General features: G+C 38.4%; 1 protein-coding gene across 2 annotated transcripts; it reads right to left on the reverse strand.

The window, feature by feature from the left end:
* Nucleotides 1-1,305: 1,305 nt before the first annotated feature.
* LOC103179109 (ADP-ribosylation factor-like protein 8A) lies at nucleotides 1,306-18,249 on the reverse strand. Of its 2 annotated transcripts, XM_007894208.2 has the most exons (7): nucleotides 18,059-18,243; nucleotides 10,378-10,458; nucleotides 9,794-9,867; nucleotides 8,647-8,740; nucleotides 4,823-4,890; nucleotides 3,518-3,588; nucleotides 1,306-3,295 (listed from the first exon to the last, which is right to left on the reverse strand). In XM_007894208.2, exons 1-7 carry the CDS (start codon nucleotides 18,179-18,181, stop codon nucleotides 3,246-3,248), a joined length of 561 nt encoding a protein of 186 aa, XP_007892399.1. In that variant the 5' UTR covers nucleotides 18,182-18,243; the 3' UTR covers nucleotides 1,306-3,245. The 2 variants fall into 2 exon arrangements, with proteins under 2 accessions (XP_007892399.1, XP_042198077.1); XM_042342143.1 differs by lacking the exons at nucleotides 1,306-3,295; nucleotides 4,823-4,890 and having other exon boundaries at nucleotides 3,523-3,588; nucleotides 18,059-18,249.
* Between the last annotated feature and the right edge of the window lie 740 nt (nucleotides 18,250-18,989).

An 18,989-nucleotide genomic window follows, 5' to 3' on the forward strand; every position in this document is an offset into this window, starting at 1 on the left:
GGCCTGGAGGCCAGATATGGCCCATAGGACCATCAGGAAGCGACCCCGCCCCACCCCCCACCAAACATTCACACTAATCCAGGTAACTGTGTCCGATCAGTAGGTTTTTCCTGATGGATTTATGCCGAAAATCAAGAACTATCCAATCGAGAAAATTTAATTTGTTGGCTGACTAAAAAGATTGGCTTCCGATGAGTTGGATCCCAATCCTTTCTAATGTGAACAAATGAACTCCCTTTAATACAATGAATGAGAAAATATACGATTTTCCCAGAAGGAAATCTCAGTCTTGGTGTACTGCCAATAGCAGAATATCCAAAGGCTACCTATAGCAAAACAAAATAAAAGTCCTTTGTTCCTTGACTGAAGGAGAACAGAAAGCACAATGTTCAACAACACATAAAAGTTAAAAATCAAAGCAATAAAAAGTGAATTAATAAATCTATCAGTTAATATAAAATTGGTGGTAACAACAAGAAAACGTACATTCAGCTAAAAGAGCTCACATTGTGGTTTAAGAAATCAGATTTGCGGAATATAAAATTGTGATAAATAAACAAACCTCTCAGGCAAAACAAATGCACCGAAAAGGAAAACTAAATTACATGAAAATCGAACTCATAATAATTATGTCGTAACCTAATCTGATTATTCGGGTCCACAACACATATGTGCAAATGGAGAGGAGTAGACTTTAAAATCTGGGAGTGAACTTCCTGTAGCAGATTGGAACAAAATCCCATTTTAATTCAAAATCATTGCTTACTTATTGGGTGCTGCCGTGACATATGTGAAAAAAATTCTCCTGAGGAGGAAGGAAGCTTCCTGGTAAAATACTCATTAGATTGGGTGTGATGAGGTGCTAGGAAAAAGCCTTAATCAGATACTTTTTGTAGGTTAGTTATACCTACTAAGGGATACAATGCAGATACTACTCTGCAAGGTCAAAAAAGCATATGTAATTAAACACAATTATAACCATTTTCATGCACAACATTTCAAGACTTCATTTTACAAAACGGTAGAGATCTACAGAAAATATAAGAATATAAACCTCTGTAAATATAAAATAACAAAATAAAATGACAAGTTTGCAGAGCTATGGGGAGAGAGCAGGGGAGTGGGATTGCTTTGGATAGCTCTTTTAAAAGAGCTGGCACAGATACAATGGGCCAAATGACCTCCTTCTGTGCTGCATAATTCTATGAAATCCAAGTGGAAGAGTAAAGAAACAAAACAAACAAAATCTTGCATATCGGACCCAAAATACTATTTCAAAAAGTGAGATTACTGGAGCCAAGCAGCTTTGTGTGGATGCGTTTATTACAGCACTAGCTTCATCAAATGACAAGAGCAACAGTACATTAATCACCCGCAGGACAAGTTGACAAGTTGACTGTACAGGTCAACAAGCTATTATTATAGGACACATTATGCATTAACTTCAATATTTACCGGTTTCTTAAAACTGCTGGAAAAAGGATTCACTTAAAATCGTCACAGTTCAAGAAAGAAAAACATACTACAAGCTATTAGTCCATCATTCTCCTCATATAATAGACAGATAATGCAGCAAATACCGCTAACCACAAGCTTTCACAGCCAAGTACCTGTATTGAAGCAAATTACTATCTAATACAATATTTATCACAAATTCATTTGTAAGTTTTTAAAAATTTCAACGATTTGGTTTAAATCTGTATGTACAAAACTGCAATTAAACACAGATTGTAAACTTATTAAAAGGCAAGTCACAATAAAAACAAGCTTATCACCTGGTATAATACCTGTCAAAAGTAAAAATATTTCAATGTGCACCTATAGGGATGTGCTATTAAACAGCAGCAAGTATTAAAATACATCAAGAGAACATGCAGGCTAAAAAGCAGGAAAAAAAATAAAAAGTGGATAGCAGTAGTTTGTCTCATTTCCCCATCCTGAGGATTTTTAAAAAAAAATTACTGTACAAAAAAAAGTTCATCAAATAATTTCGGAGCTACGAAGCATAGACACAATTTATAATGTGTACATGGCAAGATTATCAGTGAAATCTGTACTGGCTTCTTCACTGGACTGGCGGGAGTGCTACTCTTATGAGGTCACATTGCTCATGTTCCATGCCAAGCAAATGCAAGAATAGAGAATAATTTGTTAAATATAATAAAGATAGAAACGGTCTCAGTCTGCCTTTCTGTCATGACTGGAAATGATCTGGCCAAGTCAAATCTAAGCCTCTCCATCATACAATATGTACAGGATCGGTGAACCAGAGGAAATTTCAAGGCAATAAATACAATTAAGGGGTAAAGTAACATAATACATACAAGAACTCGGACTGTTTTAACACCTTCCCGTCATGTTCGTACAAGAAATTGCTGGCAACTTAATTTCCAAAGCAACTAAAGATCTTCATTAAGTACATAAAGTTATTGACACCAGGTATTTGATTATGTCAATAATACTATTATTGGAAGGGTATGAAGATTATTTTATTGTAGTGGATCAGTAAGGCATTCAGTACCTTTTTAATATATATATCTATATTTATATGGCAGATTACATGGGTGACCATGTATTATCCCCTCCGTCCTTTACCAGCAACAGTCTCCTCATCTGAGATTTTAAATATGTCATACTTGAAGATAAAATGGACTCGGATCTCAATTATTCTGTAAATTATCTGCATTGATTCATTTATGTTCTTTTTAAAAAAAAAAATCGGTGACCAACAAAAGGCTATCCACAATTTTTTTTCAAGTTGAACCGGCCAAAAGGAGGCTTGTTAGGTGCAATAATGAAACAAAGGTAGGTTTGCCGAGATGCACAATTGGGCTACCTCACGCTGGCCTGAGTTGATGCAATGGGATGTAAATGTGCTTCCTGCAACTTATGGCATCTTGGGATGAGGAGTTCCATTGTGCAATGGGGCTTTATAGGCATGCGTATTAAAAATAAAAAAAGGCCCCATTTATACAAAAACAAAACCCCTTTTTCTAAACGGACAGTGGTAAACATTTTATGCTTCACAAGGTCAGATTTAGTAACTTTGCTTATTTATATATATATATTTTTAAAAAAACAACAACAGTGCAAAACAATGTCAAACACTCTTTATGATAAAAACATTAATTTGACCTCAGTGTTAAGATAGCTTTCTAGACTTTTGTTCCAGGGAGGGAGAAAGGGAGGTCTGCATTAACTACAGCAGGTCCTGGGTATGAATAAGAAATCAACATCCTTTTTTCTCAGCTTCGTTTGGTCTTTGAATGCTGAGTGAGCCACTGTAGTGTTATATCTGAAAGAAAAGGTTTCAAATTTAAAACCGCACTACATACATAGATTATAGCCGAAAACAGCCCATATGGCCCAACTACTAATTGCCAGCATTTACGCCACCTTCAACAACTCGCATTTATATAGTTTATAGATTCATATAGTTTCATCCACAAAATACACACTCAATCTACTTTACAGTATACACTTGATTCCCTGTTCAACCAGATGACAAAATATTTACCAATGTTATCCTTTTCTTTGCAGGAGATGGAGTAACAACAGATTTCTCGATCTTGGATTGCTGAAAGATTCCTAATTCAACAAAAAACAGTCAACATTTAAAAAAAAATCTCGGTAAGAAATGACAACAATAAAAATAATTACATGGAAAAAATATACCCGGGGGTAAATACATCAGATCAAACAAATGCAAAACACAGCTTCAAGCAGAAAAATTTAAATTTAAACTTTGCGTTAAAAAAAATCCAACAACTATTTGTACAAAATACATAGTTAAATCTTTATAAAATTATGAAAATTCTGAGAAAGACATCTTTTAGATAGTTTTATTGAAGAAGAAATATATTTAAATACTGGCGCCCAGAGACTGAAGCATCATTTCCATGTAGAAGTGGAATAGACATTTGGGTATAGAATTTCTTTCAGAACTATTAGGATTATAAACCAAATGTTATTTTTTTTGCTTTGCAAAACAAGACACGTTTCGATTGCAGATCTGTGAAACATTTTCATTTCTAAAGGCTGATGAAAAGGGTACATAACTTTACCATCCAAGTTATAAATTTAGGTTTAAAATAATGAGCTCCTAAGAGGTATAAAACACCCCAGTTTCAATAATTAGTGCAATTACTGTTATGCAAATTTAATAAAATGGGACAAGGAGAGATGGCAGCTGGAAGGGTGGCTCAAACAGAAATAAAAAGTCAACCATAGATGTGTATTATTTTCAACTGCAGACTTGACTTTTAATTAGTTTGTACATTTGGAACATTCATTTTTTAGATTACTAGATTTTTCAAGCAAAATAGAATTTGGGTTAAATTTAATTACTGTATCCTTTTAATTGAAAATGAAACTCTTAATTAAAACCATAGAAATGTACGACATAGGAGAAGGCAATTCAGCTCATTTTTTCATTGCTTCTTCCAAGATGCCATCATTAATCCCAATTCCCTGTGCTTTCCCCATGCTCTCGAATACCCCTCTTTTCTAGAGGATTACTTAATCAGAGCAATTGTAAAAGTCTGGACAAGAAACTAGTGAACATATATAAAAACAAGAGGGTGTCTATCAACAGAACTGGGAAAAGGTATATAATAAAATTAATAAAAGCAAGTGAAAAAGATTTCCCGTATAATTTAAGATTTGTGAAATGATTTTTTTTAAAACTGAAATATTCTGTATGAAATGAACGCCACTACTGTGGCCAAACAGTTAATTTGCAATTGTCTTTTTTTAAAAGATACACAGGAACATTTTCTGTGTTGGAAGATAATGGCTGAAAGTTTGCAAGTACAACACTCACATTTTTTCAATAAGTTCTTTTTCATCCAACGCGTCAGGCAAATCTCGCTTGTTGCCAAGAACTAGTACCTAAAGTGATACAATAGAGAGTAATAAGCCCAACATCTAGAACGTGGTCAAATATTTAACCAGTCTCATTGACGCAACCTTTAAAACCTGGTGTGTTCTACAAATCATGGGAAAGGGGGCGAGTTTAGTTAGCACAGCTGCCAAACAGCCCCTTTAATACAGAGACAGCCCCCACCTAGTAACAAAGATATCAAACACAATTGCGAATGAATAATTACAAAGAATAAAAAAGAATGTGCAAGATATGATGGAGTTACTTCTTCTGGAAAAAAGGTATCCTCACCCATTATAACTACGCTACAGCAAAACATCTACAACTTAATACGATTCCCTCTCCCTTATTTATTTTTAACAAGACGTTGCCCTTGTGAATCCACAGGGAGCAACGTAGATCAGCATCCTACTTTGTGTTATGCGACGGTTAAGAGTCAGCAAGGAATCAATTTACCTTTCACCCTCAGCTATCTCCCAGATGCAAAAATGATTGCCAAACTGTACTACTTGCAGCAGGTCCTTGGGGCTTTGGGGCAATTTAGACACCACAAATGACAGGAATTTGCAAAGGAGGGAAATTATATCAAATGCTTCTGCTACGAGGTTAAATAATTTTGAAACTACTTTAACTTACCTACTGTCAGAAATTTAAACTGAAAATACTTCTTCTCTTCTCCCTCCCCTTAATATATACACAAAAATCAATTTACTTTAATGTATATAGTAAATTCTCAGAATGTTTAATTTCCAGGTACCGAATAGAATGTCTCTTACTAACTGCTCTGGTGAGATCAATAGCATTTTGTTTTGTTACCAGATAATCCGGGGAAGCTACCTACTAGCTAAAATGGATGAAAGCTAGAAAATGGAAGAGTAATGCAATTTTCAGTTACTCAATGGAGAAAGTGCTATTGGAAGATATGTACTGTTTCGCCAGCAGATGGCTCCATACATAGTCTGAAAACAAACTGCCTGATGCAGTTACCTCTGATTCAATACAATGTTCTGATTATACTTTGTGTATTTCCCCCAGTGATCTTACATGGAGCGGATAGTTCAAATGAAATTAGAAACTATCAAGATAAAAACGTGAGGGGTTAGCTTTTACCCGCCAAAGTTATAAAAAGATTTGTAACAGTACGAAAAGATTCCGAACGGTAATATTCTGTTTCAGTAGCAGCCTTCCAGAGAAAGTACTCTATAACTATATATCGTGCATTATGACAGATTTAGTACAGAAAAATCTTACTTTCAAGGAGTTTATAGAAATAGTAATATTGTATTAACAGATACGGGATCCAAGAATGTATCCAAAGCATTTTTCCATTAAACTGTTAACAATGCCAAGCTTATTGAATACCAATGTTAATCCATTTAAAACATGAAATATGGATATGCACAATTCTGACAGAGAGTCAGTAATGAATGCAAGTTTAATCCAGTTCTTTTTAATGGACAAAAGTATTAAATTTCAAGCACTGGTGAAGTCACAAGCAAACCTCAATTGAATAATGTTTAGAATAAAATATCTATATATTTTTCATAATTAATATGATTTAATACTAGCAGAGTAGTCAAAGAAGCTATTTGGGAAATGATGCATGAATAATTACAGCAGTGTTTATGGATTAACTAGACTTTTTACAGTAAAAATTCTGATTGCCAAAGCACAGTAATTATAGATCTGTCAAGAGTGAAGCAACGTGTATTTTGGGAAGCTTTTTGTCATTTTCATGTATTATTACTTTTATAGCTACAGACAACAATGGGTGGGAGATGTACCTTAGAAAGATGTGAAGGCCGCAATTTAAACCAAGGCAATTTTGTTTTTAATTTTAATCCTTCTGCACAAATGTCATGCCGGTGACAAAAAGCAATATTGGATCAGTACTAAGGAACATGGTGTTATCACCGGGATCAAATGCTCAAGGTAGTATCATAAATACATCTACCGCAAAACTCCCTCCACATTGCTCAAACCAACCTGCTCAGACATGCAGTTACATTTAGACCATTTGTTCCTTGAAGGTAGTTAAGTTGATGACTGTGATCATATTCACAAACATTTTAAAACTGCATCAGTATAGGCTTGTACTGTGAACTTGTGGCCCCTGGAAACTTAGCTTAGACATCTCAAGTTTCCCTCAGCATCCTTATGGTAAGAAGACTGACGTAAAGGTCTTCCGGCCTAGAATCAAACCCCAATGTCAAGAGTTGAAAATAAGCGTTCTAACCAATTTCGTTGCCTATTTTTGCCTATTTCTAAATATCTACTCTTCAAGCTCATAATTTTGAAGCTGTCATTAACACCCATGTGAAACAAATACACCTAACTGCACTTCTGCCTTTAGGACTCAAGATACTGTATATTCACATGACAATCAACCACATCAGACTGTATGGGTAAATCATGGGGCTTGAAATCTTGCAGCCATACACGCAGATCTAGACTTGTGTTTGCCCATAGCATAGTGACAAGCATTTATTTAGCAGTACCCAGTATAGGGTTAAAGATGGGGAGAAAAATCAGTACATGAGACAGAAAAAATAAATTAGTGAGAGTAAGAAACAGATGAAAGAGATAAGAGAGAAACAGTGAGAAAGAGAGAAAGCTAGACAGACAGAGTAAAGTAAGACTCAGAAAGAGAAAGAAAGAAAATTATAGCTTTAGCTTCTTTATCATAGTTGGTTTGATAGTTTTCCAAGGAATGATGGTTGACTTGGTTAAAATTATTAGTAATATAGGACCACTGGTAATTCTGGGATTACACTCATTTCAGCAGGGAAAGAACAACCTCGAACACATTGTAAATTGACCGCTGCCCACAAATATACAGGCAATTCACTTTACAATCTATTCTGTGAAGTGCTTTGAGACGTCTAGAAGATGTGAAAAGCGCTGTCTCAAATGCAAGTATTATTATTATTATTCTCAATGCACTTCACAAGTAATGGTTGTCAAGTGCAGTGTGATGCTGTTTTGTTGGTCTTAATAGAAGCATGGAATGGCCATTTGATTCCATCGGTCTGAGCAAACTCTCTCCTTTCACACACCTTGCACAACTCGGTGCATCACAGACTATGTCATCATCCAATCCGTGCATAAATCTCAAATAATAATGAAACAAATTGTTAAAGAGATGATCTTTCAAGTGCCCTTTACTTTCTGAACTGTAAAATTGCTTTGATTGTTCTATGGTTCTCATTATCTTATACATGGAATCTTATTGGTAATGAGTCAGTCTAGATCAGTGACTAGATCAACTGAATACTTACACAAAGTCAGCAGCCATCGCACTATTATTGGCTAAAACACTGATCAAGTTCAAATTCAAGATGACACAATTGTAGGAACAGCTAGGCATCCATTAGCTGTACATATCCACCAACACTGATCTTTTGTCTGCATCAATGTCACATGGTGGAAACTATGATTAGCAACTGCATGATGACTTGCTTCTTCAGCCCCAAAAGTACTGCACAATTTATATAGCCTAGAAGTTATGACGCCTTTCCTTTGTAAAAGTAATAAGGCACTATATCAAATTAAAGGATTATTATTATTATTTACCAAGTTTCAAAATCAATAGAATTATTTGCCCAATGTATCCCACTTCAAATCCCTGAATTAAAATCCCAAGAATCGATTGCAACTGGTCAAGTTTACCAGCTTAACACTTTGAAGATTTTTCTTTTTTTTTCTTAAATATTCAGCAAAACTCTACACATCTTTTATTAGAAGTTCAAAAGGAAGAGACTTACTGGGATGCCCTGTAACTGTGGTTTATCTAATAAATTATGCAGCTCATTCTTTGAAGCTTCAATCTTCTCGTGGTCTGCAGCATCCACCATGTACCTAAAAAATGCACAGAATATGGTGGTCATTAAAATAGTACAGGAATATTTGCATTTTTGAATCAAAACACTTTTTTTAATATAACTCGAGAGGTCCGTGCATAACTTAGATAGCTACATTAAAATACAGTTTGCATAAATTATACACAGAGTATATACTGATTAGGATGCCAGTGCCAGTCGAGCAGGATTGGGGAGTGAGGAAGTCAGAGAGGTACCAGAGAGTGAAGGTACAAGAACATTGTGCCTTCACTCTCTGGCCTGGCACAGAAACAATGGGCCGAATGGCGTCCTTCTTTGCTGTGTAACTATGATTCTATGAACGTTCTGTGGTTTATTGGGATGGATAGCCCGATACATTTTCAATCAGGTTACAGCAGGATAAGAAGGCATCAACGCCAAATAGTATTAAATTGGAATCGGACAAAACGGACTGCTATTTTCTTTAGTCAAAGCAGTTTAAAGTGGCACTGGCTCGCTGCACCTAAAATCAAAAATTCCTCCTAATCCTGAATTACAGTAGTTAAGATAAGAGATAGTAATTGGACCTATGTCAAATTGGAAGACAACACATTTTCCTGTAACTCTAGGCATGATTAACAAGCTCCACACTACAGCCAACCTAAATGTGGGTCATGTATATTCATTCAGTCACCGCAGAACAAATTTTATGCGGCAAAGAGAATTTACGATTTACAAGACCTTTTCGGACTTCTCTGGCTATATTATTGGTATGAGAAAGCAACTGAGTGACGTGGGTCCGAAAATCAATGAAACACCGAGATTCTAGCCAGTATGGAATTTTTCAAATCAGTTCTAATACCCAGTTTCAGCACCTTAAAGGCACTGTTAGACGAATAAGAGAGATTAGTAGAGTATTGGGCAAAAATTCAAATACTTGGAAGTGGGTGGAAACCATCTGCGAAGAGCCGAAGGAGGCTATTTTAGGCACCTGTGCTGTGCTGCTTGAATTCTTTGTCCTAAAGAACAATCATCAACTGGAAAAATGACTATCATCGTTTCTTAACTAAGAAACTCAAGGAGCAATACTTACACAATGGCACTGACGCCCCTGCAATATCGCTCCCACATGCTTCTAAATCGAGGCTGTCCACCGATATCCCAAAGCTAAAGATAATGGTTTAACAAGGCTCAATGAATATATAATATACATTGTTATAAAGTAATGCTGACACAAAGGAATAAAGTTGTATTGCTCCTAACCCATGTGAATCCCTTGTTATATTCATGTCAACTGCCTTTATTTTCTCAAGTTGTACTTTTTTTCCACCAAAAATGCCAATGGAGGTGCAAATCACATGCTCATAGGTAATCTCAGTGAAGTAAAGGTACACACAGAACAACTTTCAGGGAATATTCTCAGTCTATAATTTGTTGGTAATATTCATAGAATTACCCACTTTTTTCTTCACCAAATCAGCCCCCCTCCTCCCAGTTCAGTTTATTGACATGAAAAATAAAGATCCCCTCCCCCGCCCAAAAAACACAAACACAGAAATATAACAGGGTTTTTATTTTGTGGATAACTCCACGGTTATTCATCATTAAACATATTACATGGTCTTGGTTCAACCCATTAAAAGAAAAACTGCAACTTTCATAAAGTGACCATTGTACCTTGATGGTAACATTTCCTTTGGTTATTTTTCTCATGTTAAATCCCACAGTTGGTATCATATCTTCACTGAACTGTCCACACTGTTGGTATAAAAGCAAAAATACTTTAAGAAAACTGAATAGACAGTGTTGTGGTAGAAAAGCCTTTCAATGGAATAAAGTGAATGCATTGTGGGTAAAGTTATGGCGATTCTTGTTAAAAATAAGATCACGGAGCATCTGGATAGTAATAAAATGATAACAGATAGTCAATATCAGTTTATTAAAATTTAATGTAGAGAAACGCAAAGTACTTCACATGGAGACAAAAAATCCAGGAAGGGAGTATTCTTTAAATGAAAAGAAAATCTGCACGGAAAATGAGAAGGACCTAGGTGTCCGGACTGACAATAAATTGCAGCTATTGCAACAGTGCTCGGTAGTAGTGAGTAAGGCAAACCAGATGCTGGGTTGTATTAAAAGAGCAACATTGGGCTGAAATAGTGGGGTATTCCTGCCACTTTATAAATCACTGGTGGTATGACCGCACTTGGAATACTGTATGCAGTTCTGGCCATTGCAATATATGAAGGATATTGCAGCGATTGAGAGGATACAGAGGAGGGCAAACCAGATGATTGAGGAGTTGGAGAGACTGGACTATGAGGAGCGATTAGGTAAACTGGGCAAGTTCACACTGGAGCAGAGAAGGTGGAGTGATACGATTAGGGTCTTGAAGGGACTAGATAATGTAGACCATGATGAGCGGTTTTATCTTGTAGAACACTAGAACCAGAGGACATGGCCTGCGATCAAAAGGGGATAAATTCAGAACAAATCTGCGAAAACACTACTTCAGTGAGCTAGTAAACTTATCGAAGTAGTAAACTTATATTCAAAGTCTTCTGCACGACTTATTATAAAACAAAACGTTGAACTTTCTTGGGCTATTGATTCTCAGCACTTCACACAGCAGTGTAAATTGCACCTGAATTCCACATCAAATTTGGTGCTTCTCAACACAGGTTCATACAACACTTTAGTTTTAAAAAAACAGCAAATTGCCATGAACACAGAATTAAACATGTAACATCAGTTATTTCTGTAGGTTCAAATATCACAGAAACCAGCAAACTAACACAAGCCTTTGGAACATTAAACTTTCAGCGGGTCAGTGGAAACAAACCTACTGCATACAGATCTGTTACTGTTTCAGTCAAAAAACTGAAGCTCTGATGCAGAGTATTCAATTTCCCCTCACATTAACAGCATCAGGCCAATATAGGCTATCAGTGGTGCACAAACAAGTACACTTCTTTCACAATCGAAAGGTCAAAAGATGCGAGTGCACGGCCTAATGATTCTCAAATCTGCAATCTGCACGCTTTCGGTGTGCCCTTAGATTGTAGTGCAGCAGTTTGGAATACTTTACTTTTACCAAGCAATTGCCCAGTCTGACGTGCTCCACCTAACCTCCAGGCTCAAAGCCATTATGCAGACAAGATGAAGAAACGGAGAGAAAAAAAATCTATATTCTTGTATCCATTTTGTGTGAGCCATGTACAGTTTTTTTTAAAAAAAGGCCCCATAGATGACCTTTGCACTGTTGTACTTATGACACCACACGCCTATTGCTCATCACTGTTAATCGCTTCCCTATCAGTTCAGTCGGTTGACCCAAGCTCTTACGCTGGTTACATCCACAAACTGGCACATACTCTGCAGTATGCAAAAATGACAGATGGCTTAACAGAATCAGATACGTATGGGATTACAGGTTGCACAACATATACCCAAGTGTGTCATTGCAGGGCAAATAGATGGGATGACACCCACTAGTGAAATGAACTTAGTCTGCAAAATGTGGAGGAGGAAACAAAATCATTTGTCTCAAGACCCTCTTCTTCAACCGTGCCTTCGGCCATCCTCCCACCCTCCCTTACCCCAAACTCCCCCCCCACCCCCCACCCCGGGTCCAAATCCCTGTCAGTCCATCGCCTTGGAACATCCTCCTGACGTGAAAAGCTCTATACAAATGTAATTTTGTATTGTTTTTGTATAGTAACTAGAATGTATTTTAGAAAAAGACGAAATGGAAGACAAATGGAATCTAGATTAAGCACAATCGATAGCAAGAGTTCAGAATCCATTTATAAACTACACAAATATCATTTGAACCCTTCCATCCAAATATTATTTGACATTAATCTGCCAAGTTAAACTGTACTAAAATACCGGAGAATCCAAGTTCAAATAAATGTAATTTACTCTTCGCAACTAATTTTTGACCCTAGTTGAATCTTCTTCTCTTTCTTGTAAACATTCCTCAGAACAGAGTGTAACGCAGTGACTGGAAAGGATTACAGGGAATTAACGTAATCAAGGTGTTTGGATCATTTCAGTAAAAACAGTAGAGTAACTGTCTGTAGTTTGTTTAAGTCATCTGCCACCTGCCTGTAATCCTCAACCACTCATGAAACGCTTAAATTCACTTTGTCTCAAATCTGCCGCTGTTCATTGATTTGACCGATATTGCACCTCGCAACACATGGGGCCTGTGACGTAAAATGAGTATCAAGCTCTTTGGATTGCAACCAAGTTCATGATTCTTCATATAACACAGCTGCAAAACATGAAATATTGTATCACTGATCAATAAATACAGTGCAAGTTAAAACATGCAGGTCCATAGCATCAGTCGTCCTTTGGTACTTTGTCAAAACCATTTACCATCCTTAGTCAGGCCTATACAGCATATGTCAGCAGGGTGTACACATATATATGCTTTTCCAGCAGGGTTATTGGAAGGAATTTAGAGTAAAAACTCTGGCTGACCTCAGACAGAGATGCTGAATGCAACTCACTATCACCATCTAGCTAATTCTGCATACTAAGGCATAATCTTGGGCCTTTCTGATCTACTCACGATTCATTTTTGTCTATTACTCAATTAGCAATCGAGCAAACTAGCAACTAAGAGTGATCAAATAATTACAACGGAATAATATACAGTTAATCAACATCCCTGCAATACCATATCCATTTTTTAAAAAATGAAACCAAGAATTACAGAAAAGTAAGAATCAAACCGATTTGTAACTGGTAGCCTTGTTATATTTAGAATGATTTAGGTTAATTTAGTAAATTATGTTGAATTAACATAACACAATTTGCAGTTATGCCTTACACTTAATATGAATCTCAACTTTTCCCAAAGCACATTATGCTTTTATTGATTTAAAATAAAAGGAANTTTTTTTTTCACAAACAATGATTGGCAAAGAGAATTACCAGTAAAAGGCAAGTGAGCTTTATGGAGGTGGGAAGATTGATATTTTCAACATAAATATTTACCTTTATATTCATTTCAAAGGTATTTGAAACCTTTCTTTTGAAATAAAATATTAGTTGGAGGGTGGAAGGAACATCAAATGTTCTACTGACATTTGATGAGAAATCCTCATGGAACATCAACAGCACACTTCCTAACATAAATTCAGTGGAATCTCAAGAGTAAAACAAGACAGGTATCTTTTCTGATGGGTAAAGCCTAATGTAACAGAGTGCAACTGCTTCAATCTGTCATGATTTTTTCTATGCTCTATGGACAACTCCGTTAACTAAGAATTTATTCAAAAGACAAGATACTTAAAAATAAGGAAGACACATTCAAATAATTATTTGAGAGTGAAAGAACCCCCCCCTTGCAATTCCTCTTTGTTTAGTGAATCATAACTTCCACATTTAATTGGTAGAACTAGTTTGATATAAGCTCTAAACGGTGCAAAGTTCTTTACCCAATCCAGTAAAGTTCAACCTATAAACTATCATTTTATGGTTTTCATTATTTTAAGTTGCTCTAATGTGTAAGTTGATTCTCTACATTAAGCACACAAAGTGCAATATATACAGGTATTCAGCATTGTTTACAGGAGTTCAACTATTTTTAATGCTAGAATAAGAAAAAAATTAACATTAAACATCACACCTTCATCTCTATTTAACTCAGCTCTATCCCTTTGCTTACAACATGCACACAAAAGAATGTCTCAAAGCTTAGCAATTTTTTGCTTAACAAAAAATGAAAATAATAATAATTTGTTCACGTCTATTTTGAGACACTGCAGCATTTGAGATAATTGTCTGCCTCGTTTCGCTCACACAACACAGTCATTACACTTTACAGGACATTCTGTGATGCCTTTCAGACGTCTTAAAGAAGTGATAAGGCGCTGTATCAAATACAAGGATTATTGTTATTACAGTTGACGATATCGAGCAAGAAGTGGAAACAATTTAAGGTATTAAAAGACCTGATCAAGTGATGAGTACTTAGCATTGGAAGGAACCATAGTAGTGGTGTGCAGGATGAATCCCTGGCCTCGGCTTCCGAAAGGTAGAATGGAATGAGTGGGGTGCAGACAGACACACAAATACGGTGAGCCATTTGAAAAGGAGAGAGTGTGGACTGCCAAAGAGTATACAGATGATAGAATGTTGGAGGGATTTAAACATGAATACTAGGATATTGAATTAGATACGCTGCAGGACCAAATGATCATATAAATGACACAAGGTGTCCTGTCATGTGCTAAACTAAACCCTAATCAGTTTTAAAACCACTTGCAAGTAATCCATACCTGCACTAGAAACAGCAGAATCGCCAAGTTAAACAGTCACGAGTTTATCACTGCAATGTCCTTTTTTTTTAAAAAAAGGCTCAAAATATTTATGGATAGAAAACAATCTAAAGGATATAATGGCTACATGTACAGTCAGAACTCCCCTTTATACTTCATGCCTTACACACATTCTCAAAAATGTATTACAGCTGATATAATTCTGACTGGGAGGGTTTGCTGTTCAAAATGCAGCATCTATTTTTTACGAGGTTGTTTTTGGTCAGCTCAACATGCGGAAACCACACCTAAGAGGATGGAAACCAGACTTTCCACATACAGAATGGCGAGACCCGTTGCTTGGGGACCCCAGGGTGTACACTGGAGTTTAACGAGCTAAAAAGTACAACTTGCCATTGAGAACACAGTCTTACTCAGCTAAGATCACACTAAGATTACACGCTTTGAGACGTCGCGACAAAATGATCAGACATTATATCAATTGCAAGGCTTATCATTAACAGTTAACAGAAGTTGAGTGAAAGGTCTTCTCCCCTCTAAGCCTTGCTTCTCCCTACCTCTGTGACCTCCTGACCCCCTACCAATCTGTCCACTCCCTCCGCTCAGCGGGCTCTGGCCTGCTTCATGTCCCCCGCCTTGCCCGCCCCACCATTCGTGTTGGACCTTCAGCCTCTTTCCCTCTACCTTCTGGAACTCTATCCCACAGTCCTTCCGCCTCGCCCCTTCCCTTGCCTCCTTCAAGACCCTTCCCAAGATCCTCCTCTTCGACCGTGCCTTCAATAACCCTCCTACCCTACCCTCCACCCCTCCTGATCCCAACCACGAGCTTGGGTGTGGATCTCTGACTGTCTAGTGCCTGGGGACGTGCTCCTGACATGAAAGGCGCTATACATATGTAATTTGTTGCTGTCAAGGAACTAAACTGACTGGTCTGTCATCGTCTGTGTCTTGGGAGTACTGAGGATTTTCCCGGACAACCAAGTCCACGACAGGTCAACTCGATTCTGCCATTCTGTTCCTAACCACATCATTTTGGCGCTATCTGAAGCCTTAGCGGATCCTACTCAGCTCCCTCCACATCTCCATCCCTGAGGCGTTGTATCAAATGCAAGTAGGATAGTTTACAACACAAAAACAGAAGGCGCTGGGAACACTCAGCAGGTCAGGCAGCATCTATGGAGAAAGGAAAATGGGTCAATGTTTCGGGTCCATGACCCTTCGTCAGAACCGAAGGGTCGTGGACCCGAAACGTTGTCTCACTTTCCTTTCTCCATAGATGCTGCCTGATCTGCTGAGTGTTCCCAGCGCCTTCTGTTTTTGTTTCAGATTTTCAGCATCTGCAGTATTGTGCGTTTAGGATAATTTGCAAGCTCGTATTGTTCATTTTTTTAAAAAAAATGTGCATTTCAATTGCTGAGTATCTGAAGCTGAAATAAATGGATACCATCCACGTCAGGAATAGCTGGAGGGGAGGCTGTATAAAACAGGACATTATTTTTGGAGATCCTAAAAGGCCTGGAAGGGTTACAAAACAAATTAGCAAGTTAACAAATGACATTTATATCCCGAATAATAATAACAATCCTTGCATTTAATGCAATGCCTTTCAAGTCAGACAGAAATCTCAAAGCATTTCAAAGGATTTACTGCAAAGTAGGGTTGCTATGTATTTTGGAGGCCATTGCAGCAACCAATTTGCGCACAGCCATGTCCCACAAACAGCCATTAAGTTGGGCATGGACAGAAATTTGAACCAAGGACAGAAATTACTTTCTTTTAGAAGGGAGGAGCCGGGAGGGGACAATGGCAGGGGAACCATTTAACATACACACACACATACACACACACATATATATATATGTATAGATATAACATTACTATTATTATTATTACTCAGTTACAAGCGGATTAAAACAGATTCAAAATATATGTAAAAACAATGCCCTGCGTCTCTCTCTTCGGTGTCTTCACATGTTTTTGCAAAATATTTTATTTGGTATCGGGGTGGGTGTGAAGCCATGTTTATATATATATATATATATATATATAATGCGTGTGTCTCTCTTTTTATTTATATACAGAAACAAAACACAAAATGAATTGGCGATCGATGGGAATACCAGAAAATGAAACGCGGATCAAACAAAGCCAGGATACTGTCTGGGGTTACGAAAAAATAATTGAAAAACATAAGTAATAATGATCATGATAATAATAATAATGATGATGATGATGATGATGACGATGATGGTGTGGAGGAGATGTAAGCCTTGAAATGGAAGGACGTGTGTGAACGATTTGCCAACTGTGTGTGTGTGTGTGTGTATATAACTGGGGGGGGGTGTGGGGCCTTTCCTTTGTGTGAGAGAGAGAGGATGAGTGTGTGAGAGGAAGAGAGAGAGAGAGAAACACACAGGGTGTGTGAGAGAGATATCGAAAGAGGGTATGAGTGAGGGGAGGGGGAGAGAGAGAGAGAGAGAGAAGGGTGGGAGAGGGCGAGGATGTGAGACAAGGATGAGAAGGTGAGAGGGAGAAAGAAATTGAGAGACCTTGTGTGAGTCGGAGAGGGAAGGGGAGAGGGTGAGTGAGAAGAAAGGGAAGTAAGTGAGAGAGGGGAAGGAGAGTGAATGAGAGAGGGAAGTGAGGACGAGTGAGAGGGAAGAAGAGGATGAGTGAGAGAGGGAAGGATGAGTGGGTGAGACAGGGAAGGAGAGAGAATGAGAGAGGGAAGGAGAGCGAGAGGGTGTTAGAGAGAGGGAGGGTGGTAGAGAGAGAGAGAGAGACCGTGCGTGTGTGTGTGTGTGTGTGAGAGAGAAGAGAGGGAATGAGGGTGTGGAGAAGGAGAGAGGATGAGTGAGAGAGAGAATGGGGAGAGGATGAGTGAGAGGGAAAGGAAAGGAGGGCGTCACGAGAGAGAGTGTGTGTGTGTGAGGGAGGGGGGAGGCCTGGGGAGGAGACCTGGCCGGAGCCTGACGGGGGGGGGAGGCCTGGCGGGGGGGGGGAGGCCTGGCGGGAGGAGGCCTGGCGGGGGGCTGGCGGGCTCGGGGCCTGTGCTACTGTACCGCTATCACGTTGACGAAGGTGGTCTTGCCCGAGTACTGCAGCCCGACCAGCGTCAGCTCCATCTCCTCCTTCCAGAAGAGAGACTTGAACCAGTCCAGCAGCTTGTTGAAGAGGGCGAGCATGGCGGGGGGCCGAGAGGGTGTCCGGGGGGCCTGACTGACTGACTGTCTGTCTCTCTCTCTGACTGACTGACTGTCTCTCTCTGTGACTGACTGTCTGTCTCTCTCTCTCTGTGACTGACTGTCTCTCTCTCTCTCTCTGGTGTAGTGACTGTCTCTCTCTCTCTCTCTCTGGTGTAGTGACTGTCTCTCTCTCTCTCTCTCTCTGTGTAGTGACTGTCTCTCTCTCTCTCTCTCTCTGACTGTCTCTCTCTCTCTGACTGACTGTCTCTGACTGACTGTCTCTCTCTGTGACTGACTGTCTCTCTCTCTGTGACTGTCTCTCTCTCTCTCTGACTGACTGTCTCTCTCTGACTGACTGTCTCTCTCTGTGACTGACTCTGTTCAGTGTCGTCGGCTTCAAAATCTTTTTTTTACAAAATGAATAAATAAATATAGAGATAGAGAGATAAATAGATAAGACAGAGAGAGATAAATAGATAAGAGAGAGAGAGATAAATAGATAGAGAGATAAATAGAGAGAGAGATAAATAGAGAGATAGAGATAAATAAAGAGATAGAGAGATAAATAGATAAGACGGAAGAAGTTTAAACAAAAACACAAACAAAACCGCCTTCCTCTAAAGAAGGGGTGGGGGTGGGGGGGGGAGGTGGGGGTGAGGGGGACGATGCGGGGTGTATGTGATGTGAAAGGGGGTGAGTGAGTGGGTGGGGGAGGGGAGGACGGTGGTGTTTACGCTCTCGAGGCCCTACCGACCCCCACACACACACCCACACACACACCCACACACAGAGCCTCCACCACCCACCG

This window comes from Callorhinchus milii, unplaced genomic scaffold, assembly GCF_018977255.1.
Source record: "Callorhinchus milii isolate IMCB2004 unplaced genomic scaffold, IMCB_Cmil_1.0 Scaffold19, whole genome shotgun sequence".
Classification (NCBI taxonomy): domain Eukaryota; kingdom Metazoa; phylum Chordata; class Chondrichthyes; order Chimaeriformes; family Callorhinchidae; genus Callorhinchus; species Callorhinchus milii.

Coding starts and splice junctions, on each gene's coding strand:
- LOC103179109 (XM_007894208.2), bottom strand. CDS start 18,181: ATGCTCGCCCTCTTCAACAAGCTGCTGGACTGGTTCAAGTCTCTCTTC. Junction 8,741..9,793: donor AGGGGCGTCAGTGCCATTGT/GTAAGTATTGCT, acceptor TGCATTTTTTAG/GTACATGGTGGATGCTGCAG. Junction 4,891..8,646: donor CACAGTTACAGGGCATCCCA/GTAAGTCTCTTC, acceptor GTATCACTTTAG/GTACTAGTTCTTGGCAACAA.